This window comes from Rhodnius prolixus, unplaced genomic scaffold, assembly GCF_049639745.1.
Source record: "Rhodnius prolixus isolate KJV_2025 unplaced genomic scaffold, Rpr scaffold_7, whole genome shotgun sequence".
In the NCBI taxonomy this organism is placed as follows: domain Eukaryota; kingdom Metazoa; phylum Arthropoda; class Insecta; order Hemiptera; family Reduviidae; genus Rhodnius; species Rhodnius prolixus.
In genome coordinates, this window is record NW_027411582.1 from 1,254,548 (window position 1) to 1,281,094 (window position 26,547).

Sequence of the window (26,547 nt, forward strand, 5' to 3'; positions counted from 1 at the left end):
ATCTCTAAAAAACTAGAGAGAGTCAAAAAACATCGTAAGCAGAAGGCCAGTAAAATACATGAACGTTTCTATGGGTTCAGACTTCGAGATGATCATCGCTTTTCTTTAAAACATTTTTATTTGTAAATTTATTGTTAGTGAAGCAGTAGAGGCAGTATTCCAAGATAATATGACTGTTTATTACTTTACTTATAATTCAAATCATAGTTACCTTGACAACAGTAAATTTATATCTAGCAATATTCCTTCATGGGCTAGCATGTCTAACGACCGCCCAGTGGTTACTACAGTCCTGGCAGACCTCCACCTATTGGCTCATATTTGTCGTCTGCCTCTTCATACCAGCCTCTGTGGAGACTGTAACCATACTCTGCTCTTTCATTGGGCCTAACAAGGAATTGTGATCTGACTACTAAAATGTTAAGGAATCTATCTTTTTTTCATCACACGGCCATGCTTCTTATATCACAGAACTTCAAGTTCATATCATTTATATAGTTTAATTTTAAGTTTTCAATGGAATTACACTCTATTGTAAATTTAATGTTTTTGAATTATATTCATTATTATTTTAAGCTACTTGTAATTTTCAAAACCAAAGATTAGAATATAATGTGTAATAGTTAAATAAATCTTAGTTAATGATAATTGCTGTTAAGATATTCTCACGGCCTCTTCATACGATATGTTCGTTAGCTCATAATGCAATATTTGTTTTAATATTCGCACATTTATTCCAGGTGTTTAACAAAGAAAATTATGTCTTCTTTGTAGCATGCAATTATTTTGTAATTACTTTAACCATACACATTTATATTGTTACTTAATTTTTTAATAATCGTAAAAAACAGAATTGTGGCCCCATTTCATTTGATTTGTAAAAAAAAAATTGATTATTGCAGAATTTTACAACACTTCAGAAAAGAATATTATCACTTAGATTTTTACAAAACAGAAAAGGCGAACAAAAAGTAATTCCATTTTAAAGTTATTTTATAAATTTGACCACTTTTTTGATTACCTTCCGTTTCTATCAGTCAATCGCTGGTTAAGTAATTTGTTTTAGTAGCTGGCCCAAACACGAATAGAGTTTGACTCTCTACCATAACCTTAAAGTAACCTCGAACTTATCTAGAAAGCAGAGTTTTGCAACGGGTATCAAGTCGTTCCCTGAGTAAATCTACACGCCTAAATCAAGCCTAAATTGTTGTTGAACGTCTAGATCGAGAAATATTTACTTTACGAGGGTCGTTTGAAAAGTCCGTGCAAAAATAAAAACTACTTAATTTTTTGGGGTAAACCTTTTTTATTCTTCAACATAGTCTCCTTTTAGGCTTATACACTTCGTCCAACGCTGCTCTAGTATGTTGATCCCTTCCGAATAATAGGATTTGTCCAAGTCTGAAAAATAGCCATTCGTTTCTGCAATCACCTCCTCGTTTGAATAAAATCTTTTTCCCGCCAGCCATTTCTTCATATTGGGGAACAAATAGTAGTCCGACGGAGCCAAGTCTGGAGAATAGAGGGGATGTGAAACGAGTTGGAACCCTATTTCCATTAATTTTGCGACCACAACTGCTGAGGTGTGAGCTGGTGCGTTGTCGTGATGGAAAAGGACTTTTTTGTGGGCCAATCGTGGGCGTTTTTCTTGCAGCTCGGTTTTCAAACGGTCCAATAACGATGAATAATATGCACCTGTAATAGTTTTACCCTTTTCCAGATAGTCGATGAGGATTATTCCTTGCGAATCCCAAAAGACAGTCGCCATAATCTTTCCGGCCGAAGGAACGGTCTTCGCCTTTTTTGGCGCAGATTCCTCCTTGGTAACCCATTGTTTAGATGGTTCTTTGGTCTCAGGAGTGTAGTGATGTATCCATGTTTCATCCACAGTGACAAAACGACGCTTAAAGTCCTGCGGATTCTTCTGGAACAGCTGCAAACCGTCCTTGCAACACTTCACACGATTTCGTTTTTGGTCAAGTGTGTGCAATCGCGGCACCCATCTTGCGGATAGCTTATGTACCCGTTCATTCGAGATGCCCACAGCACTAGCAATCTCACGCACCTTCACTCTTCTGTCATCCATCACCATATCATGGATTTTATCAATGATTTCTGGAGTAGTAACCTCAACAGGGCGTCTAGAACGTTCAGCGTCACTTGTGCCCATATGGCCACTCCGAAAATTTTGAAACCACTTATAAACTGTTCTAATCGAAGGTGCAGAGTCACCATAATGTTTATCAAGCTTCTCTTTAGTCTCCTGAGGCGTTTTGCCTTTCATAAAGTAGTGTTTAATCAACACACGAAATTCTTTTTCGTCCATTTTTTGAAAATCACTCGACTTCCTCGATTCAAACGAATGCCAAACACAAAGAAATAGACCGATCTGGCTGAAACTTGGTGTGTGTTCTTCCAAGAGATGCTACTAACTAAACATAACCTCGATACGCGCCAGTAGTGCTATCTCTCTGACTTTGCACGGACTTTTCAAACGACCCTCGTACTTGAGCTGCGGTGGATACGGGGCTGGTCTCCTCCTTTATTGCAAAACATCGCTTTTTTTACACTTCTTATCCCAGGGAACCCAAAATAGGTTAGATCCCTAGAGAGGGATCCTGAAAAGTCGTGAGACGGTGGCATTCACTCGCTTTGAGATTAAACAGAGTGGTTATACTTCCTTTTCTTCCTTATAAAAACCTACATAAGATGTTCCCTACCACGCCAATGGCTACATCCTGTTCCCTTATTCTACAATGACTCGATATTTAGGATTGTCTTGGCGAAGTAATGTCGCAGACATATAGACCACTTTTTCGCCTGCTTCTGGGCTTTGTCTTTCCACCTAACATTACTGGGGCTAACTGTCCATCCATTTTTTTATAGCTCTACCGAACTAGGCATTCTCAAAAGAATTATTGATCCATTCCAACGATAACATCAAAATGTAGCGAACGTACCATATTTGTGTTTATGTTCGGATACTCTATTCTTAGTCAAACATGAGCTAACCATTCCGTTACTTGCTAATATTCATCTAGAGACTATTTTTTTGGCTAATTTTCACAAAGAAATACCTTCTTTTCCATTTCCATTTTATTATATTCTATTTTGTTTATTTCAGGTTATGTATATAAATTAGACGCTTCAGGTTTATGCAAGTTCCGGTGATATATTTATTTCGATCTCGATCCCCAGAAATCGATCTGAATGATCGATAATAAAATAGCGATTCGCGTCGAACATCTTCATCAGTTATTTTGACGCAGTAAACAGCAATTAAGACTATATTCTCTACGATAGATAAACCGTAAAAAAAAAAAAAAAAAAAATTATTGGCTGTCAACATAGTTTATTATGCGGTTATAACTTGTCAACTGAATTGACCATGACTAATTTATTCTGGTAAATATCAACTTGACTTGGAGCATAGTTAAACTTTTGAACTTTTTTCTGGAAGATTATCAAAGATGTTCATGAAATACAAATAATTCGCCTTCTTTTTTAGCATCTTCTCAAAAATCCAGTTTTCAAATACGAGTTACAACGAGCTATTGTAATAGGTTCTCCGACTTTGTTATATTCAAGCCACGATTGTTTTCAAAGCATAAAAAACCTCTCTTAGAATGAATTTCAATTTAGTTGCTATATTTAGAGTTCATCAGAGAATGTCCGAAAAAAGATTTTTGCTTCCTTCTTAATCTTAATCATAACAAATCCTCCTTCAAAACCAAACCTAGAACGAAGTATCTTGGTAAAACGATTACTATGCAGCTCTTCAGCTATGGATTTTACTTAAATTTTCCTGAAACTTAGTATTTTTACTAAAAAAACAAAAAGATAGTCAAGTTCTATGTTACTGTATTCACGCTAATAACTTCCTGAAAACACTTCCGGAACCGATAACCACAATTACGTCTTAATTTAAAAAAAAAAAAACAAAGGAAATAACGTCTGAAATATTGATAATCATGCGGAAAATGCGTGGGGAAAACTAATAATTATTGAATAAGGATGAATTTGATTATGTTTGATCGTGAATAGAATGGCAATTTAGAATATAAAAGGTAATTTATCTTTTTATTTTGGTAATTAACGGCGTGAATCAAACCTTTTTATTAACTGTACTAAACATTATGTTTCTGCGAAATAATAGCTCTGTTTTCTTTAAATAGACCATGGTAAGTCGAAACAAGTATTAACAATAATGAACTCAATAATAAGATTGTGTGACTCTAGCTCTCCACTAAGTGAACCATCGTCTTAGAAACTTTTCATTTAAATACAATTGGTCAGTGGCACGATAAAAACAGTAAAGAGCCTTAAGCCCTTTTTTTTTAAACTTCAGTGCCAAGTCCCCTACGCCGACTTGATTAACGCACCATTGGAACCTCACTCTGGCTGCTTCCACTAACTCCCCTCCAACAGCCACTGAGCCACAAGTATACTGGACCAAATAATAATCAAATAGCATCCCCTCCAGTTCCTTGCCGAGAGACTGATATAAATATGAAGGGTATCCAATTAGATTTTACATATCTAGTTGTCAGTGATATAGTAACTAATTATGAATAAATGATACAGTATTATTTTGAATCCTGTTTTATCGAGTAAATCGTTTCTTTACTCTAAAAATATATTAATTCTTCCAGGATTGACTGCTGTGCAAGAAAAGAAGTGGGCCCAATAAAAGAAGTGAGTTTCTTAAAATGTATTTATTTATAAAAGTAAAAGTAATTGCATATTCCTTCCGGCGGGATTTACGTCCAACTACCAATTATGTATTTATTTATAATTTACCATTTTTTCATTCTTTTTCAAGTTTTAAAAAGGATCCTAGTTTTCATCTGAATTACAGTTTTTCCGGGGAGAGGGGATGGAATTGGTTTAAGATTGTGTGGAGTGTGGATTTGTAAGTGAAAGATCCCAGTTTCCAACGCCAGGTGTAGGCTCTCTTTATTCGTCAGAAAACATGTTAATAGTAAAATATGTGAGTTCGCTTAAGTCCCCTACGTCTAATTGGTTGTTGGGCGTTAAGCCTTGCCTGAAAGGCGATCACTTTGAAGTACTGTTTTTTTGTGTGTGCAGAAAAGATAGTTTGATTGTTTTTCAGGAGAGCTCTCCTGTAAGACTGCCTTATTTTAGTATGTTGAACGTTACTCTAGGGCAGCGGTTCTTAACCGGTGTTCCGCGAATATGGTCCAAGTGTTCCGTGAAATTTCAATTTTAAATGTATTGAAATTTAGAAACTTAGGAAGGATACGAAAACAAAAAATTATTCCTTTTTTTTCAATTTGAATTTAATTTTAAGCTCTTGCTAAATACCGAATTTCAAATTATTTAATGTTAGTGTTCCGCGAGAAAAATATATACATATAATTGTGTTCCGCGTCATTGAAAAGGTTAAGAACCACTGATATAATGGGTTGAAAATTTTTAAGGTCATGAAATTCTGTAAAATTATGGCCGTTCTATATCTTCCATTGTGAACCACGTATTCGTATGAAATTTTGTTCTCTTATAGACTTTGTTTTTCTCAATTATAAACTATACTTATTTTGTGCAAAGATCTATAAATATAGAAGATATAAAGGGTTGAAAATTTTTTGGGTCATGAAATTCTGTAAAATTATGGCCGTTCTATATCTCCCACTGTGAACCACGTATTCGTATGAAATTTTGTTCCCTTGTACACTTTGTTTTTCTCAATTATAAGCTATAGTTATTTTGTGCACAGATCTATAAATGTAGAAGATATAAAGGGTTGAAAATTTTTTGGGTCATGAAATTCTGTAAAATTATATCCGTTTTATATCTCCTATTGTGAACCACGTATTTGTATGAAATTTTGTTCCCTTGTACACTTTGTTTTTCTCAATTATAAACTATAGTTATTTTGTGCACAGATCTGTAAATGTAGAAGATATAAAGGGTTGAAAATTTTTTGGGTCATGAAATTCTGTAAAAGTATGGCCGTTCTATATCTCCTATTGTGAACCACGTATTCGTATGAAATTTTGTTCTCTTGTACACTTTGTTTTTCTCAATTATAAACTATAGTTATTTTGTGCACAGATCTATAAATGTAGAAAATATAAAGGGTTGAAAATTTTTTGGGTCATGCAATTCTGTAAAATTATGGCCGTTCTATATCTTCCACTGTGAACCACGTATTTGTACGAAATTTTGTTCCCTTGTACACTTTCTTTTTCTCAATTATAAGCTACAATTATTTGGCGCACAGATCTATAAATGTAGAACATATAAAGGGTTGAAAATTTTTTGGGTCATGAAATTCTGTAAAATTATGGCCGTTCTATATCTCCCACTGTGAACCACGTATTCGTATGAAATTTTGTTCCCTTGTACACTTTGTTTTTCTCAATTATAAGCTATAGTTATTTTGTGCACAGATCTATAAATGTAGAAGATATAAAGGGTTGAAAATTTTTTGGGTCATGAAATTCTGTAAAATTATATCCGTTTTATATCTCCTATTGTGAACCACGTATTTGTATGAAATTTTGTTCCCTTGTACACTTTGTTTTTCTCAATTATAAACTATAGTTATTTTGTGCAAAGATCTATAAATATAGAAGATATAAAGGGTTGAAAATTTTTTGGGTCATGAAATTCTGTAAAATTATTGCCGTTCTATATCTCCCACTGTGAACCACGTATTCGTATGAAATTTTGTTCCCTTGTACACTTTGTTTTTCTCAATTATAAGCTATAGTTATTTTGTGCACAGATCTATAAATGTATAAGATATAAAGGGTTGAAAATTTTTTGGGTCATGAAATTCTGTAAAATTATTGCCGTTTTATATCTCCTATTGTGAACCACGTATTTGTATGAAATTTTGTTCCCTTGTACACTTTGTTTTTCTCAATTATAAACTATAGTTATTTTGTGCACAGATCTATAAATGTAGAAGATATAAAGGGTTGAAAATTTTTTGGGTCATGAAATTCTGTAAAAGTATGGCCGTTCAATATCTCCTATTGTGAACCACGTATTCGTATGAAATTTTGTTCTCTTGTACACTTTGTTTTTCTCAATTATAAACTATAGTTATTTTGTGCACAGATCTATAAATGTAGAAGATATAAAGGGTTGAAAATTTTTTGGGTCATGACATTCTGTAAAATTATGGCCGTTCTATATCTCCCACTGTGAACCACTTATTTGTACGAAATTTTGTTCCCTTGTACACTTTCTTTTTCTCAATTATAAGCTACAATTATTTGGCGCACAGATCTATAAATGTAGAACATATAAAGGGTTGAAAATTTTTTGGGTCATGAAATTATGTAAAAGTATGGCGTTTTATATCTCCCATTGTGAACCACGTATTCGTATGAAATTTTGTTCTCTTGTACACTTTGTTTTTCTCAATTATAAGCTATAGTTATTTTGTGCAAAGATCTATAAATATAGAAGATATAAAGGGTTGAAAATTTTTTGGGTCATGAAATTCTGTAAAATTATTGCCGTTCTATATCTCCCATTGTGAACCACGTATTCGTATGAAATTTTGTTCTCTTATAGACTTTGTTTTTCTCAATTATAAACTATAGTTATTTTGTGCAAAGATCTATAAATATAGAAGATATAAAGGGTTGAAAATTTTTTGGGTCATGAAATTCTGTAAAATTATGGCCGTTCTATATCTCCCACTGTGAACCACGTATTCGTATGAAATTTTGTTCCCTTGTACACTTTGTTTTTCTCAATTATAAGCTATACTTATTTTGTGCACAGATCTATAAATGTAGAAGATATAAAGGGTTGAAAATTTTTTGGGTCATGAAATTCTGTAAAATTATATCCGTTTTATATCTCCCATTGTGAACCTCGTATTCGTATGAAATTTTGTTCTCTTGTACACTTTGTTTTTCTCAATTATAAGCTATAGTTATTTTGTGCACAGATCTAAAAAGGTAGAAGATATAAAGGGTTGAAAATTTTTTGGGTCATGAAATTCTGTAAAATTATTGCCGTTATATATCTCCCATTGTGAACCACGTATTCGTATGAAATTTTGTTCTCTTGTACACTTTGTTTTTCTCAATCATAAACTATAGTTATTTTGTGCACAGATCTAAAACGTAGAAGATATAAAGGGTTGAAAATTTTTTGGGTCATGAAATTCTGTAAAATTATTGCCGTTATATATCTCCCATTGTGAACCACGTATTCGTATGAAATTTTGTTCTCTTGTACACTTTGTTTTTCTCAATCATAAACTATAGTTATTTTGTGCACAGATCTATAAATGTAGAAGATATAAAGGGTTGAAAATTTTTTGGGTCATAATATTCTCTAAAATTATGGCCGTTCTATATCTCCCACTGTGAACCACGTATTCGTATGAAATTTTGTTCCCTTGTACACTTTGTTTTTCTCAATTATAAGCTATAGTTATTTTGTGCACAGATCTATAAATGTAGAAGATATAAAGGGTTGAAAATTTTTTGGGTCATGAAATTCTGTAAAATTATATCCGTTTTATATCTCCCATTGTGAACCACGTATTCGTATGAAATTTTGTTCTCTTGTACACTTTGTTTTTCTCAATTATAAGCTATAGTTATTTTGTGCACTGATCTGAAAAGGTAGAAGATATAAAGGGTTGAAAATTTTTTGGGTCATGAAATTCTGTAAAATTATTGCCGTTCTATATCTCCCATTATGAACCACGTATTCGTATGAAATTTTGTTCTCTTGTACACTTTGTTTATCTCAATTATAAGCTATAGTTATTTTGTGCACAGATCTATAATTTTAGATGATATAATGCAGTGGTTCTTAACCGGTTTTCCGCGAATATGGTCCAAGTGTTCCGCGAAATTTCAATTTTAAATGTATTGAAATTTAGAAACTTAGGAAAGATACGAAAACAGAAAATTGTTCCTTTTTTTTTCAATTTGAATTTAATTTTAAGTTCTTGCTAAATACCGAATTTCAAATTATTAAACATTATTATTAGTTAATAATTATTAATTATTAAATATTATTCAACATTAGTTAGTGTTCCACGAGAAAAATATATACATATAATTGTGTTCCGCGTCTATGAAAAGGTTAAGAACCACTGCTCTAGGGTTAAATGCTTTTGTTGTGGGCATTTCTAAAATTCCGAGACCGATGAAAAGCGCTCCATCGAAAGAATGAATGTATCATAATAAAGCCTTCTAAAGCAGGGTTTCTTGTAAGGTGGCTTAGGATTGGAAGAGGGTGTTGCGATATCAGCCCTGATCTTCTTTAATTACTCTTTGGCTTCAATTCTGCTTGAGTTTAGATGAAGATGTCTCGCTTATGATGGCTGTGAAATGGTTTCATTTCAAGGAAAGTTAGTTATAGTCAGTCAGTATTCGGCTCAAGTCCTATTTCTTTATACGACATCAGATTCAGAAAGCTAACTTTCCATAGTTGATAAGCCGTTCATTTAATTTTCAAAATCAGACGCCACGATTGCCGAGCGGTTAGTAGAGGCGAGACCAGTAAAGCTAAAGTGTATTGCGGTATTGGATTCAATTCCTGGTCTCTAAGCCTTGGATTTTATTTAATGGTTAATATGAGGAATTTACAGTAAAGTATGTTTGCTAGTCGCCTCCGTCCACGACACCTAATTGGTAGTTGGACGTTAAGCCCCGCCTGAACAAATAGCCAATTACTTTACTTTAATCTTCAAAACCATTATTTTCACATAAACAGAATAGGGTGAAGTAATTGACTGCTTAAGAAAAAATTCGAGTTTAAGATAGAATAACTTCCGTTATTTTGGCTCCAGGTGTAGGTTGTAAAATTGTACCGCTCCAGTAGGATGTATTTTATTTTATTAATATTTTAAAAGCAGTAAATTCGATCTTATGTCAACCAAAAATGATTTTTTTTGGAAGTATGTCAATGACCCAGTAATTGACATACCGAATTTTCGGTGGAACCAGTGTTTGACATGGAGTGGGACCAGTAATTGACATACAAATATATTCATGAAACGACATAAGGTATGCATTCAAAATCACTTTTAAATCTAAATAAATCACTTAAATCACCCAAATCACTTTTTCAATTGGATTTATAACAAAAATTAGTCTTATTCATAATTAATTACAATCAGTTTTTAAATAGGCAAACCTAAATAATCTAATATTTTTTCAACTTTACCCTTTTTTATGCAGCTTTTGACGATCAACCCTTACACAACTGTCCTACCGGTAACATCACAAACATCACAAAGTCACCAACTCTCCACGTATGTTTGATTTCGCATCTGGTACTTCTCTTGAGGGAGCTTCATTTTTCCTCTGGCCGTTTTCTTTGATGGAATTCTATGGTTTAGCCATTTCCTCCCTTTCTTCTTTGTCATGTGGCTAGGACCCAAAACTGAGGGAGAGATGAGAGATTTTCCAACTCCGTTACGTGGGCGTCGTTTTTATTAGTCACATAGGCCTCGGAAGCTGTTCGGCGATCACGACTATTCCAGTTTGTTGTTCATACATTGTTGTTCTCTACAGAATAATCATTCTGCATGCCCTCTTGAAATAAGGCGTACATTTGCTAATTCATTAATTTAAACATATTTTGTTGGAAGTTTTACTATTTATTTTATGTTGCCGATATTTTTTATCAATGATTTTATTTTACAATTTATTGAATTTTTAATTATAATAAAATTTACCAACCTATCTTATCATTTTCCCAGGAAGTCAATCACTAGTCTCAAACAAAAAAGCTGTAGGACTAGTAATTGACATACATGTCAATTACTGGGCAGATTGCCGTTTCAAGGACCAGTGATTGACAGCCCCATTTTAATCCTCAATGCTTCTTATAATTAAAAAAAAAACTACATAAATTAAAGCTACAAGTAATACTAATTATAACAGAACATCGATAACCACACGAATATATGAACAAATAAACGAAAAATAAGAAAAAAGAAAAATTATTTTCTTATCAATCCTCCTTAGCAACGGCTTGTTTTTTCCTTGATTTTGAACTTTTAACACAAATAACCTTCCACTGATACCAAGGAACCTTCCAATAATTAATATTTTTCTGGAACTGCTGCCCAAAGGCTTCTCAATAACGAAATTGAAAGAATCACCACTAAAAACGGCTCATATCCCTTATAATACCGGTTTATTTCTGGTATGTCAATTACTGGTGCCCAGTCAATTACTGGTCCCTTCACCCTAAATAAATGTTTTTGATGTGAATAAACATGTTATTGTGTGTATCATAAGAGATAGTTGTATTTGTAATCTCTGATATGTCTCAACAACCTATCATTTCGTAAACAGTTACCATTACCTTCTCCAAACATAGAATCGTTCGCTCAAATTTTCCAAACAGTTTTTCGCGAAAATTCAATTAATATTATTACAAAAAAAAAAAAATGCAGAAGCTGGAAACCAGATATTATTTATCCAGCAAGGTTTGTAATAATAATCTGCCATTGGAAGAGCTTTTTAATTTTTTTCTCTGAACTCTTATTTAAAAGCTTATTTTGCTCGTGTGCGTAGTGTACCTCTTGAGTTTAAGAGGAACAAAACTGTTTAGCCATTTTTAATTAATAATTCTATAAAATGACATTTCTCTATTCTCTTGAAACTTTGTGGTGTTCTCTCAAACCATTTAAAGTAATTTCTATTGCAGACAGACCCGGATGTTGCCCGGACGCTGCGTCACTGCAATTTCCTTTTTAATTTAAAAGCGTTGAAAAAGTAAAATAGGAAATCGAGGCTGAAGCACCATTTTACTGAATTACGGAGTTGATTTAAATTTACTGGATAAAGATGCCTAGACTGTCCGCTATCGGCAACTACTTGATAAGATTTCATTTTATTTGAATATTCTTTAAATATTTAACAAAATATCATAAAAGGAAAGTACATAACCTTTCATTACGTGAAGGGATTTATTACTTTCTTTAGAGGAAACCTCCTCCTTAAAACGGCCCTTATTTAGATCGTGTCAAAGTTACGAAAATTGCTTCTTTATAATTTTTGGCCTTTTTTGAATGACGTAACATGTTGTTTCAAAATTTACAGCACAGATATGAGTATAAAGGATTTTTTTTTTTATAAACTTTTTTGAGAAACTGCCAAGCCATTGTGAATTATATTCCTAATGGGACCAAATTGAAATATGAAGTTTCGTCATCCTGCTATTTTTTCCCCCCTTTTTCTAGATATTCACTCGCAAACTACGTTTCCGGTTCTCAGAATAGATATTTCCGGGTGAAAACTGAAAACCGAAAATTTGAGATGATTGCATTTCCTTTTCTGTCTAGTGAGGGAAAGTGATTTAGTCATTGAATATTACTTAGTGCATCTTTTCCAGATTTTTTTCCCCAAGACATATCTTTATATACACTCTGACCCAGAACTCTTCTACTCCAACAAATAATATCTAACTTTCTCTTTTCTTTCTAATTGCAGATTCAGTTGCGAGTTGAGTTATTAAAAAGAAAAAGAAAAGTTAATTTGAAAAAATACATTATACAAAAGTTAAAACAAAACAATATAGAAACATGGATGCAGAAAAAAAATATTTGTGCGATAATTCGCCGAAATCACCTTTAAAGTCTATCCAAATCCAGGTAAATATTTTTATTTAATTGTAAATTTTTGGTTGTAAAACAAAAAAGTTATTAATATAACTTCTACAAAAAAAAAAAAAGTGAGATTTGGAATAATCTGGGTTGTTTTTAATGAAACATGGTCGAATTCTTTTTTTGTTAAGAATGTTACTGGTTTCAGTTATACTCTATTTCATGGCTTAGCTGAACGTAAGTCTAGTGGTCAGCGGGATTTCTGTTCAGGCGCCATTTTATTGCTAAGAATGAACACCATCCTTGATTTTTACTTCTTAATTTAGTTTGAAGGGTAGAGCCAGGAAGTGTCGCCCATGTGGGGCGTAACTCAACACGACCCAAAATTTTAGAGTGGCATTTCATCGTGTTTGCAACATTAATCTCCTGTGGATCGGAACTTGTTTGTGCTTGAATTGGTAGGCTCATAGGAGACACCACTGCCTCTTTCTTTTAGCTTGACACGACAGAAGCAGAGGATTTTTCTAGTGGAGGTTATTCTCCCATTTCTTGGTTTGGAGATTGTGGCAGTTTTCCAGCGGAAAGCAGGATACAGTGTCTAGACAATTGCCTTTCCAGCATGTTTGTACTATCTCCTCAATTTCCCGTAGGAATGGCTTAAAGCTGGGAAACTCATATTTGTCACTTACTTATTCTAAGGTTCTCTTAGGTCCTGTAAGAAGCCTGCTCATCTTCAATCTCTCTGAATGTCTCCCTCTTCTAAATATTTAGCCACCTTTCGTTTCTGGAGGTTATTGCCCGGTTACCACCTGTCTAAATGTGGTGAGGGTGTAAAGAAGTTTTACTCACTAGGCAGGTATTTTACTCCTTTCAAAGGAGTTCTTCTTGTGGAAGGTAGAAAGAAGCACCAATTGCCGGTAGTTACCTTAGCTTTAAGCTCTTCATCATATCATTTTGTCATTAGTTATTATAACCTATATAGTTAAAAACTTTTTGGAAGTATGTCCCCAAGTTCTGTGATTGAGAACAGAATGATTTAATGTGAGATTTCGTTGCCGCTCAAGGAAGCTTGAAGCTCAAGTCTTAGTGAAGCGAAACCTGTAAGTCCACCATCGGAGAGGCCCTCCAACGCTTGTGGATTTCCTGACCTTGTCAGAATCTCTTAAAGAACTATTTATGGTACCTCTCTCCGTCTGATAGTATTCCTGCACCAGTACTCTGTTTCGAGCTCAGTTTGGTAAGAACTAACCAGTAGGGTCTAGTCTAATTGCTTACATCGAGATTATGAGTATCAGAGACTACGACAGAAGCCGGGGGCACTTACTGCCTTATTGCAAAATTAGAAAATAATGAATTTTATAAAAACTTTCAAGATGTATTATAATTATTTCACCTTATTTTTCCAGCGATATCACTTTGTGGGCACTGAATTGATGTTTTTATCAATATTTTTACTTCTTTTTTTTTTTAATATGAATTTACATGGACAAAACTTTAAATTAAAATATGACATTTATTCAATAATATTTAGAAGTAACAGTTTTCGAATTTAGTGAAGACATTTTGCAGCCACATTTAGAAAAACTACTATAGTTTTGTTCGTATAGATAACATAAAAAAAATAGAAAAAACAATCTATATTGTGTGAGGGGATAGAACTGACTGAATGAACATGATAAAGTTATTAGTTTTTGCGCCATAATCAGTCATGCTTGCCACTTATCACTTAAAATACTCGTAGAACCAAAAAATTCTCATTTGTATTGGTGGAAGTTGTGTTCGTGTTTAATATAGTTAGAGAAGGTTATATACTTCATGGAATCGTTGATCCATACTTCTGTGGCTAATAATAATTTACTTTCCATACGGCCAACTAAACAGGTATGTATTTTTAGCTTTTCAAAAAGATCACATCAAAGTTGTATAAAACTATTGAGAGAAAGATAATACAATAGTTCGACTTTTGAACACTTTTCTTTATATTTGGTTTCTTGAAATGAACTTACGCTCATTCTTCGAAATATGATTTTAAGCAGGTTTTTTTTTTTCCATAAAGTAAAGCCTACATTTGTAAACTTTTTGATTTATTTTGAGAGAAACTAATCGAAGTTCTTAGGTCTAAATTTGTTCATATAGTGTGAAAATTGAAAACTTACAAGTTCTTGAATTTCTCTTATAACTTTAAAATTCTTGTGGCTCCTTGTTTTCAAATTTGTTTGTTTATTGAACAAATTATTTGTTATTTTAAAACAGTACAATTGGCTGTCTATCTCAATATTTCAAACGGACATAAATACATTATCCATAAAAGGCTAGGTAGTTCAGTATGTTGATAAATTTTTAACAAAATTATGTATTTGATTTTAATTAATTTAATTTACAACATCCTGGCATCGATATTACCTGGAACTGAGTAAACTGTCAACAATATATTTAGAGGTCCTTAAAAATAAATCTGATGTTAACAGTCTTGACTTTTTCTTGTGATTTAGAATTCTCTCTCGAGTGATTATACATGATTAGCGAACTAAAATACTGTTGAAGTAAAGGCGATCTCACAGAAGCGTACTATTTTCCTTGTGATAAATTTTCCAGCCAAACTAATAGACAAATTTCGTGAAAGAAAGTAAAGATTAATTCTTTGAATATTTTTAACTTTTTATCTAGAAACTTTTATTGGTGGGAATTCTCAAGGACAAACTGCACTAACATCTGCGCCGTTTACGTAATAACAACCACTTTTTATTTATTACTTTTCCTCTGTTGGATGAAAATTTGAATCTGGTCTGAAAATACAAAATCTACTAAAAACCATTAAAAGTAAACTAAAATTTTTCGAAATAGGGATTCAAGGTTTAAGGTAGAAAATTTTATATAATCCGCAGTACTTTCCTAACCTAAACATAACAGCGCGCTTTTGATTAAAATACGCTAACCGGAAATGTGGTTCCAGGCTTAAAAGATTTCCTGTAAACAATAAAATAACCTTCACACCTGTCGGTGGGTAGACGTATTAATTTTGTTTTTCTACTGATTTATTGTACATTCTTCCAGGAATAGTGATTGGCTTTTTTCGGCGTACGGCAACCCTGATCTGTGTTGGTTTTATGTGCGAGTATTTCACATTTGAATAGAGGGAAATTTCAAAGAGCCTTTGTTTTTTATAAAAGCATTTTTTTTTTTTTTTTAACGTACATTTCATAAATATTTATATAGAAATATGATTAATTTATTAAATAAGGCACGCGCGGTGTACTTTTTCTTAACTCCATACAGTACTGGAAAGTAATAGATCACGTACCTAATCTGGAAATTGTGATTAGTTAATTGAAGAGACTGCATCACTGCGAGTTATTGCACTATTTCAGAATGTTCTGAAGGTTGTGGAAATCTAAATGCAATCTTATTCAGTTCTAATAGAGATAAGACACAATAAAATTGCCAAGTAAATAAAACATACAATGGTATATATATTTGAACTCTGTTGTTAAACAAAAAAAAAAAATAATAATGTAACTGTCTAAATAAGGAAAAGTGTTCTGTTAATGAGTGTTAGTTACCTAGTTTGGCTTAATTATAATGAGTTTCATCTCTAATGCAGATTGTTTCAGCGTTATTTTTATTCAGAATCTATTGTAATATCTTTCCAGAAGTCTACAGTTAGAAGAGATGGTATTCTGCTCTTTATCTTGCCAATTGCAGGTTTTCCATTTTCATTTTATTATTGGTTAACATGTTTATTTCATTTTGTCATAATAAGGCACCATCTAGGCACAATAAGTCTCTAGTGGCTGCGGTGCCTTGGGGGCTTGGGGCATAGGTCCTGTCCCTTTCCTAATCTAATCTACTAGAACCTTCTAATGCCAAGAAGAAATTTTCATCTAGCGTTTATGGTAAAGTAGACAGTAAAGTTTTTTCATATTTTAATTTTTAAAATCGCCTACATTTGCATCTTTTGTCGAGATTGTTGGAAGAGTCAGGAAGCCTCTAGTGGATCTTCCTAACTTTGCACGAAAAACAATCCATGCTTCTTTTTGTGATCTTCTCAATGAACGTCCCCAGGAGACTCTGAGCGTATCATAGATTCCACAAAGTATTGCGTCTATCAGAAGAAGCAAGCTCTCCATCCAAACTTACCTTGGGGGCCGTACTTAAATTACGTAACGAACGCAAGGGGGGAGGGGGGTAAGGCTCGATTGTTACCATTCGTTATGGTTCGGGGGAGGGGGTTTTTTAATGCTTGTACGTAATTTTTCCAATTGAATCTATAATTTTTTGGTCATTAATGGAAAAATACTAACGATATTTTTCGCGCCAAATTCTACTATAGCCAACCTTCATACTAAGTGATAATGTAATTAAATAAGTAATAAATAAAAAATATATGTTTGATTTTAATTAAATACTATGCAATGACGATATTCCATAACAAAAAATTACGTACATTTGGCTAGGGGGGGAGGGGAGGTTGACATTTTGTTACATCGGGGGGGGGGGGAGGGATTAAAAAGCTCTTTAAATTGCGTTACGTAATTTAAGTACGGCCCCTTGTTCCGCATCCAGCTTGCCACCACTTTATTGTTTACACGGCCCTTCTGCGGGCCTTTCTGAGGATATTATATTTTAACAGTTCAGCCCTTTTATTCTCTCCGTGCTTAAAGAAAAAGTTTACCCAAATCAGATTTTCTCCTCTTCTGGGAAAACCGAGCTACTGACTTTCACTAACTTCCGCACTTACTCACACTAAAAAATGCACTAAACGAAAGAGTTGAACAAAATTAAACGTCGATCCAATGCAACCAAAAAATACGGGATGCAACATTTACATGTATTTAATAATTTACATCATTGTTTTTGACCATAAATTACGAATTTCATAACCATTGAAAATCTCAGAATGGATCTTTGATTATATTTTGTTTGAATTATTGTAGGAAGCTTTTTAATCAAATTTTGTTGAAAGCTACGAAGATTTTTACAAAATTTAGGAAGGTTCGAATAGTTAATGGTGCTAGGATAAGTCAAAATTAAAATCAAAACAATAACTTTATGGAAGAATAAGGGTGCGAATAATTATAAAAACAAAAATAAAATACTACATCCTGTATGGTTGATTGTGTTGGCGATAGGACAAGCGGAGTATTGTGTTCTTCGTTTGCAGAGTACCGGCTGGACGTTCATCTTGGTGCTCACAGGAGTCGCAACTATTTTTGGATCTTCCATCCCAGTAGGCTTTAACATCGGTGTCGTCAACACTCCGTCAAAGGTTAGTTTCTTAAGATTATCCATGTATCTTGCTGTTTTTGAAGATAATAAAATTAACAATTCACGTTTATTCTTTTTACACCGAAAATGCAGGGACCTATCACTCTTCTTGTACGTCTAGAAATTAGTTTGAAACCATATTCCTCTGGTTGATAGTGACGTTGAATGTTGGCACATTTTGGTACAGCTGATTTAATTTATGAGGCCTTGTTCAGGACGTAAGCGCCCAGCAAAATTCAATTCTAAAAGGAAGTTCGCCAGTTAATACACGACAAGAGCTAGCTTAAATGCGCAGTACAAATTTATTTTCTTTGTTCCTCGTAAAATCATCTCGCACTAGTTTTCTTTGAATTCGATTATATCCGGGAAAATCTATGTTCTTAGAAACCCCTAATTATTTTTTTCCTTGATTCAAATTGCTAAATCATTCCTGTTTAATTGCTTGAATTAGCCAAGAGTGTTATTTCGTGAGTAATTTAAATAACTCTCAGTATATAAATAGTTGGTTGTTAATTTGAAACGCACGTGATAGCTTTATTTAAAGAACAGAACCATTCTACTAGTCACGTGTGAACTTCGTTAAGCCAAACATTTTAAATTGAAACCAATGATTTGACTTAAACAATAAAGAAAATTAATAGGATGTTTACTAACAAGATGTGACGTCATCGTACAATATTATAGTTTCGTCAACAAATTGAAATTTAGTCGCAATGGCGTTCTCTTCCATAAAAACAGTAGATAAGAATTAGCCTCCAAATGAACAAGCCTATTATTAAAATTCAAATAATTTAAAAGGAGAGCTCGTTTTATTGGTTCCTGTTGGAAAGTAGCCGATGTATCGCCGCTTTTACTTGCGTGCCCAGATTTCTGGATATATTCGGCGGAGAGGTCCCGTGAAGACGAAGAGTTTTTATTAATAAAGTTGTAGTGGTTAGCGCAACTCATTAACGGAAAACCATAAGATAGACAAATTGGATGTCTTGACTAATTTCGGTCGTCGCGACCTTAAGATTTTGTCAAATTAGAAAATGATTATATTGTAATAATTTTATAATCTTTCAATATTTTCTTCCAAATAACTGTTGGAACAGATATGGATCCCCCCTCCATTATATTTCGTTTACTCATCTGTAGCGTTTAATCTCTCCAAAGACCACTTCAACGTAATGTGCAAATTTATGATAAATTCTTAAATTTATTGTTAAAATTCTGGGAAAGAAAAATAAATAATTAGGATTAATTAATGGGCTCTGGATGCTGCCTGACAAGTGGCTTGTGAAAGATCCATTTTCTTGGAAGTGTGACAAGAAGTTGGAAGTCCCCTTTTTCATCTCTCGTTATAAATATAACGATCCATTTTATGATTTTTTGTTTTGTTTCTTCCTGTAGATCATAAAACAATGGTGCAACGAATCTGTGATCTCGCGATATGGAATTGCTTTATCGGAACAACATTTGGACAACCTGTGGTCAGCCATTGTGTCTATTTTCCTAATTGGTGGAATGATCGGATCACTCGTTGGCGCTTGTGTTGCAGATAAAGTTGGCAGGTAAATAGTTATTTAATTGAATTGTCATGAAGAATTGATACCCAGAACGGGGAGGCTTTTAGGTTAGGTCAATGGCAAGCGCAGTGGTTATAAGTCAACAATGGTTGATAATATAAGACGCTGGGCCCAGATGGCCAAGGACATAGGCGTAGGACAAAAATTATTTCTTTGAACTTCTGTGTCAAACATAGAGCCTTTGAATCAAATTTTCTGAGCATAATATTGAAGTAATGCTGTATCTGTTTGAAACAGGAGAGGTGCTATGGTAGTTGGCGGAATTACTGCTTTACTGGCTGCCGTACTGTTCATCATTAGCAAACCATTGAACTCCGTGGAAGTTATGCTTTTAGGAAGACTCTTGGCAGGATTATCTGGAGGTAATTTCTATCTGCAGTATCAATGCATCCTGTTCATACTAACGAATGGAGGTAAAGTTAAAGTTCAAATTTTTTACTTTGCAGGTTTGGTGACCGCAGTAATGCCAATGTATCTTACGGAACTGGCTCCAGTCAATTTGCGGGGAGCCACTGGAACATTTTGTCCACTTGGGTTGTGTTTAGGCGTATTAATGGGGCAAATTATGGGACTGCCCTTTATACTAGGTACAAACAATATTTTATCAGTTATAAATACTTTATTTTACAACTAGTTGGTCATTCTTGAGATTGCAAAAGAAAGAACCTGTTCGTAGTGTATATGGAAAAGGTCTTTCGTGTATGTTGGTGTCACGAAGAGGTCCAGGCACTAGTTAGCTTCCTTTTAATGAAGGAAGTCTTTCTTGCAAGTGATCAAAATGAATTTAGTTATTTACTAGTTCATCAGACAGTACTTTGGATGATATTGAATATACTTTTTCAGGTCGCGAAGAAGCATGGAACTACTTATTAGGATTCTACGCAATGCTAATACTGATCTCAGGAATGGCTCTCCCTTGGTTGCCAGAAAGTCCAAAGTACCTCTACACAGTCAAAGGTTTGAGGCAGAAAGCTATAAGAGGTATTATTGTCGTTTATTTATCTCCAGGATATATTATCTATGCCATTGATTGTAAATGTAATTACCTAATGTATGGTAGAACTATCAAGACTACGTAATCTTCCTGGAGAATTTGTGTGCGGCGAACTGGAAGAGAAGGAAGAAGTAAGTGCAAACGGCTGGAGTGTGTTGAAGTTGATTTGCAGCAAACCGTTAAGAATACATTTGGCTCTGGTGTGCGCATTGCAGGCTGGCCAACAATTTAGTGGCATCAATGCTGTAAGTACCTGCACATCTCATTTACAGTAGTCTTGTGGGCATACATTTTAAAGCCTTAGATTCTAAAAATGAGTTCAATGTTATTGTTTAGACAAGCCCAAAAGAAACAAAATTTTATTATTTTTACGAAAATTATGAACTTAACTCAATTATTTAATAATAATTATAAAATAATAAATGAAATTGTTTCATCTGACTGTTTAATATGGAAATAATTCAAAATTATTACTTTACCTTCTATATTGGTCTTCTTTCAATCAGAGTAATACATGAAAACCTTTATTGATTACAGGTATTTTATTATTCAGTAAATATCTTCAAAACGGCTGGCCTGTCTGACTCTAACGCCCAGTTCGCTTCGTTAGGAGCCGGCGCCATCAACTTTCTTATAGCTCTGATCATGATTCCGGTGATTAATAAGTTCCCGAGAAGATCGTTGGCCATCGGTAGCTGTGTGACTGCCACAACTTGTCTAGTCTTATTATCGTTCAGTATTAATTATATGGTAATTATCTGGATTACATTTTAATTAACCTTAAAATCTGTAAATAGGAGGCACTACTTGAAATTTGGTTTTAAGAATTCTCTTTATTATTGTGATAAAGTAGAATCATATTACCAACCAGCTGTTTGCTGGCTCTTAGATTTTCTTTTTCTTGGAGCATGGACAGTGTAGTATTCTCTCACAAAAGATCAATGCCCGGAGGCCGGTAGTGCATTGAAAAAAAGCTCCAATGAACTCAAATGTTGACGCAACTTTTTTTTTTTTTTTTGTGATTTAAGGCGCGTCAACATCTAAGGTTATTGGCGCCCGGAGCTTTTTTCAGTGCACTGCCGGTCTCCGGACAGTGTTCTCTCGTTACAAACAACACTGTCCATCACCGGACAGTGAGCTGTAAGAAGCTCCTAGGAAGAAAAAATCTAAGGGTCAGCAGCTGGATTCGAACCCGGGACCTCCGCGTGGGAGTCCAGTATGCTAACCTAGTGTGTTGAAAGTTATTTTAAACATTAGAAAAGTTTGTCATTTTTTGTTTTAATTATTTTCCTGTCCTCTAAACACATTCTTTCTTTACTGACAAAATGACATAATATTATAGCAAATTGGATGTTCTTTCGAATATTCTAAAAATGTTCTACAACTCCTCTACAGCAACTAGTACCATTCGGGTGTGGTATACCCGACGAATACAGTAAAAATTCATCATAATTCAAGAATTCCATTGTTTTGTTTTTTTTTCTTATCATTTATTTTACCTAGTTTTACATTGTTACAACTTAAAATTTGTGGTAAGTTTTGTACATAATGGAAGTAATAAAACCACAAATAGAAAACAAACTCTTTACTAAAACTCGTTGTATTTATTAAATTACAATTGTTTTATTCGTTTCAATATTTTTAACTCTATGCCAAGTATTGATACAATTAAAACTTTATAATTTATTTAATGAAAATAAATTAGTTTCGTTTACATGAATCCTTTCAACGTTCCACACAACAAAACTCAATTCTTCTGAGCTTGTACAGTAGTACTGGTGCAAATATGTAATTGAATAATTGTGTGTAAGTCACTGTCAATAAATTGACTTGTAATAATTGTATTTCTTATAAACATTGACTTTTTCCCCACAGAATTCTTTCTCATGGATGCCCTACCTATCGATAGTTGCCGTGCTCAGCTATGTCTTATGTTACGGAGTTGGGCTAGGACCTATTCCTTACTTTATTGGTGCTGGTAAGCAAACCATTAATTCATTAATTTATTCATTCATTCATTACAGCCTGGGTTGCCTGCTCTATTTTCTGACTTCTCACAGAACTCTAAATGAACTCTGTTTCATTTTTCTGTTCTATTCTCAAATTCTATAATAATAAAGATTCTTTTCCGAGTCTTATTATGTGTATTGCCAGTTATGTGTATGGTTACTTTTATGCCGTATATAACGACTTGGGCACAAATGATAACTAAAAAGAATCCTGCTTTAAATTTGATTTGAATAATTTTTGATGATAAGTAGAATAATGTTTACCTATTATTGGTGATTTTTATTTTAGATATTTTCTAAAATATGTAAGTCAAATTTGCAACATTCTTCAACTTTTTCTACCACCCTTCAAGAGGGTGTTTTGCAATCTTAAAAATATAAATGTGCTTTCCGGATTAGTGAACGCAGAATGATGGTGATATTAATTTACAGAGCTGTTTGATCTGGGACCCAGACCGTTCGCCATGGCGCTAGGTAGTGTGTCCAACTGGAGTGGAAATTTCATCGTAGGTATGACGTTCCTGGAATTGCAGCACCTTATCGGGCCCTATTCCTTCCTCATTTTTGCAACATTTACTGGACTGTTGGCCATTTTTCTCAAGTAAGAGGATTTATTCACATAATATAAAAATAAAATACATTGAAAAAGATTAAACAAAAACAAGTATAGTCGTCCAATAAGTGACACTATCTTATCAAAAACGTAAAAAATCACAGAATTTCCAGACTTTATATTTGTTTAAGTACTCACTTGAGGCCAGACCTAAGCAGCTGAAGGAAATCTTTTACTTTGGAGATCTTTCCATAAACAGCTACTGTCAATTTCCAAGTTTTTAAGAAAAATCACTGTACTGAATAAGGCAAATTTTCATAATGAGAGCTTTTACACTTTTCTTGCCGTAGAGCTGCTTCTTTTCAAGTTGATTTTTGTGCTTGATACTTTTTTTTTCATTAAAAATAATAATAAGAGGATTCCGAGTGACAGATGCTGTAATACTAGCCTCGAATGTACCTTTCATGTGATGTACAGTTTTACAAATTGAATAATGTTATTTAGATTATTAAACATATTCATAATCTTCATAGTTTGAGGAATTGATACAACATAGATTCTTGAGAATCGTAGACAAGATAGTCTAGCGCCGCACATTATTTTTCACCTAAATAGGAATTTAAAAATGATCATAACTTTGTAACTTTACACAAAATTTAAATTTTTCTGTTACAGGACCTGTTTGCCAGAAACCAATATATTGGTATTAGTGAAAGAAGAGATTAGAATAGTATCATTAACAGCCGAACAAATTGAAAGAATTTAAATTAGTTAGTTACTACATTCCTCGTATTGTAAATCTTTATAAGTCCCGCAAGTGCCTGATTTTTCGCTTGTTGATTTTTAATCAGTTTTTCATTGCCATCTAGTCCTTAAAAAATAATCAAGAAAAACTGTATTTTACTGTGACAATGGAAGCTGAGGAAAACTATACAAAAATAACTACGTAATTTACCAAACATACGTCCGTCTTTTAACCATTTGGGTTTCCTATAACAGTAAAAACAAAATCCTAAAATAAGATTCAAGTTCAGGTATTTTTTTTTTTTTTTAGTTATCAACGAAAACGTATGGCTATGTCAATTTCTTTTTATTAACTTGTATAGTGTAACTTTTATTTATATATATTTTGTCTCCTTTTTACAATTTTGTACTTGATTATTATGTGACAGTGTTTTATGTTTGATGTACATTAAATGCAATTGGAGTACTTAGAATTTGAATTTGTCAGTTTTATTTTAAATATGGCTTAATAATGTTGCTTTTGTACTTAATGGTAATTGTAGCTTTTGGTTGATGTGAAGAGGGAAACAGTGTACGAACAGATATACATATATAATATTTAGTATTAAGATATTTTTATGTTTGGAAAAACTAGCTGCCCCCTCACATTTGTGATATTCCATAATTACATTGTATTCTTCCCCAACTACTCCTGTTATAATGTTAATTTTAAGCACACAAAAAATCGTATCAAATTGTTTGCATTGTATACTATCACACATTGTATACAAGTGTTGTAGAAAGTACAAATATAGTGTTTATAATTAAATGCAATGTCTTTTTTATTTCGTAAAAATGCCTAAACTTTTACAAATTTATGAATAACTGTTAAATTTCAGGGCTCTTATTATATAGATATATAATACGCATATTCTACCTAAAATATTGAAATGTTTTGGAGAACCTAAGCACAGGTAATAAGTACATAAATGTTCAAGGAAAATCTTATTTATTAAATGTAAACAAAATATTTTTTTAAAAAAAAACAATAATTTATTAATATTAATACAATTGGTCATATACGAGAATCTTGCAGGTTACAAGATCGCAGAACCCGCGACTTTACACTGTGCTCGTATTCCGCTGATAACTCTGCAAACTTTTCTTTTAGATTCTCCAATTGAAGCCTAGTCTTCTCAAAGTCTCTAGCAGCTTTGATTGGACCTAACAGTTCTGGCGTCCTCCTTTGACAACTAGAATGTGATGTTTTGTGCGGTTGCCTATCTGAATATTCACCTTGGACGCGTTTCATCTCAGCCAGCTGTTCGGTTAGTTGCTGTAACCTCTTTGTCAACCTAGCCTTCATGATGTTGTACTCAATGTTGCTCTTAGCTAAATTTGTTTCTAAGTACTGTCGCGTAGACTCAACCTGATCTGTGTTATCCCCTTGGTCAAAAGGTGGCATCAGATTTTTTGGATCTCTATATGATAAATTTTCAGTAAAATTAGGGAGATTTTCTTGTATTTTACTAAATTCTGTATTCGTTATTCCTTTAAAATCATTATTCCACAAATAGGTCGGTTCTGTGTTCGTGGCTTTTGTCACACTTTGTCTCATTTTTGGCATCTGTAGAGCTTCATCAATTTGTGTATAGGCATCCACCTTTTTACGAAATTTATGTACTAACTGGCTGTCCTTTGTTCCGCTAGCGACCGTGTTGTCTGCCGCAAATATATGGCTAACGGATTTCTTCTCAAAAGCAAATATTAAAGTTGGCTCGCTACGTGAGCGTACTAGAGAGCTTCCAATTACTTTCTTGGCCCCGCACAATTTACAACTTCCGCAGTCGACCGATTTGTTTTCTTCAGTTTTGGAAAACTGGTCGCTCTCTTTAATTTTATTTATCTCAACTAAAACATTTTGTTTATCCTGCTTTGACAGTCCCATGCTGTCCATAAATTTAGCAAAATTTTCCAGGTTCACTATTTCGTATTTATCTAATTTGGAAAACAGTTCGACAAAGTCGCTAAGCAATTTTGGATTGCCAATATGATTAGTTTCAAAACTATCACAATAATTACTCTTGAAATGTCTATAAAGGTAAGATATAGCTTTGATTTTTAAATCGATGCTCTTCATGATATTGGTAGCATCTTCCTTGAACGAAGCAAAGGAAACTACTTCTTCTTCCAAATACTCAGCTGCGGTGTCGTAGACCATAAAGAGCAATTTTAACAAAGATGTTTCTGGATATTTCTTATACAATCGGTTTAATTCTTGAACATTGGTCACCTGTTTATGGATTGGAATTGCCGAGCACAGTGATTGTAAATCTTCTTTGTCGAGAGTATTTTGACCATTAGCAGTGGCCATCAGCCTGCACTTAAGACTTGTCCAACGTGCATAGTTGCTTAAAATTGGTGTTGTTTCCGCTATAAAGGTGCGTAAAGTCTTGCCCAAATGAGACTTGTGCAAAAAGTCAGCAATTATTGGATGAAATGTAAATATTTCTTCAAAATTTTTTATAACAGGTGCTTTTGTAGACAAAGTATTTGCAACCAGCATTGGTAAATTAGAGTGTATGGTATTCGGAAGGGTACTTTCTTCAATCCAATTCAACAATTTGTGTCTCATATCATCAATTGCAACTTCTTCTACATCTTGGACCAATTCATTCATATTAGCAACAAGTGCATCTAATTCATCATCGCGTAAATCACTCACTTTTAACTTCGACTCTCCAGTTTTTAATTCGAAATGAGGTGAATTGGATTCAGTTTTGAAATCATATCCATGTAGTACCGTTATTGCGTTACTCGGTTCCTTAACGCTTTCTACAATTTCGGGTATCAAGTTGACTAGCTCCGAA

The 26,547-nt window shown here is 33.5% G+C and overlaps 1 protein-coding gene across 10 annotated transcripts in view; it reads left to right on the forward strand.

Moving 5' to 3' along the window:
* Positions 1–24,506, forward strand: part of LOC141446659 (solute carrier family 2, facilitated glucose transporter member 1-like) — a 31,837-nt gene extending 7,331 nt beyond the window's left edge. For 2 of the 10 annotated variants that reach the window (XM_074113290.1, XM_074113291.1), the window contains 12 exons: positions 4,653–4,695; positions 12,453–12,613; positions 17,727–17,831; positions 19,223–19,383; positions 19,636–19,760; positions 19,845–19,985; positions 20,242–20,379; positions 20,459–20,637; positions 20,930–21,142; positions 22,268–22,370; positions 22,834–23,002; positions 23,630–24,506. In XM_074113290.1, coding sequence (XP_073969391.1) covers positions 12,545–12,613; positions 17,727–17,831; positions 19,223–19,383; positions 19,636–19,760; positions 19,845–19,985; positions 20,242–20,379; positions 20,459–20,637; positions 20,930–21,142; positions 22,268–22,370; positions 22,834–23,002; positions 23,630–23,720 — 1,494 coding nt within the window. In that variant the 5' untranslated portion in view covers positions 4,653–4,695; positions 12,453–12,544 and the 3' untranslated portion in view covers positions 23,721–24,506. Of the gene's footprint in view, positions 1–902; positions 972–3,386; positions 3,406–3,438; positions 4,696–12,452; positions 12,614–12,708; positions 14,447–14,512; positions 16,268–16,410; positions 16,459–17,694; positions 17,832–19,222; positions 19,384–19,635; positions 19,761–19,844; positions 19,986–20,241; positions 20,380–20,458; positions 20,638–20,929; positions 21,143–22,267; positions 22,371–22,833; positions 23,003–23,629 lie in introns of those variants that run through there. The other 8 variants (XM_074113289.1, XM_074113292.1, XM_074113288.1 and 5 more) reach the window with 8 other exon arrangements.
* Positions 24,507–26,547: the final 2,041 nt, after the last annotated feature.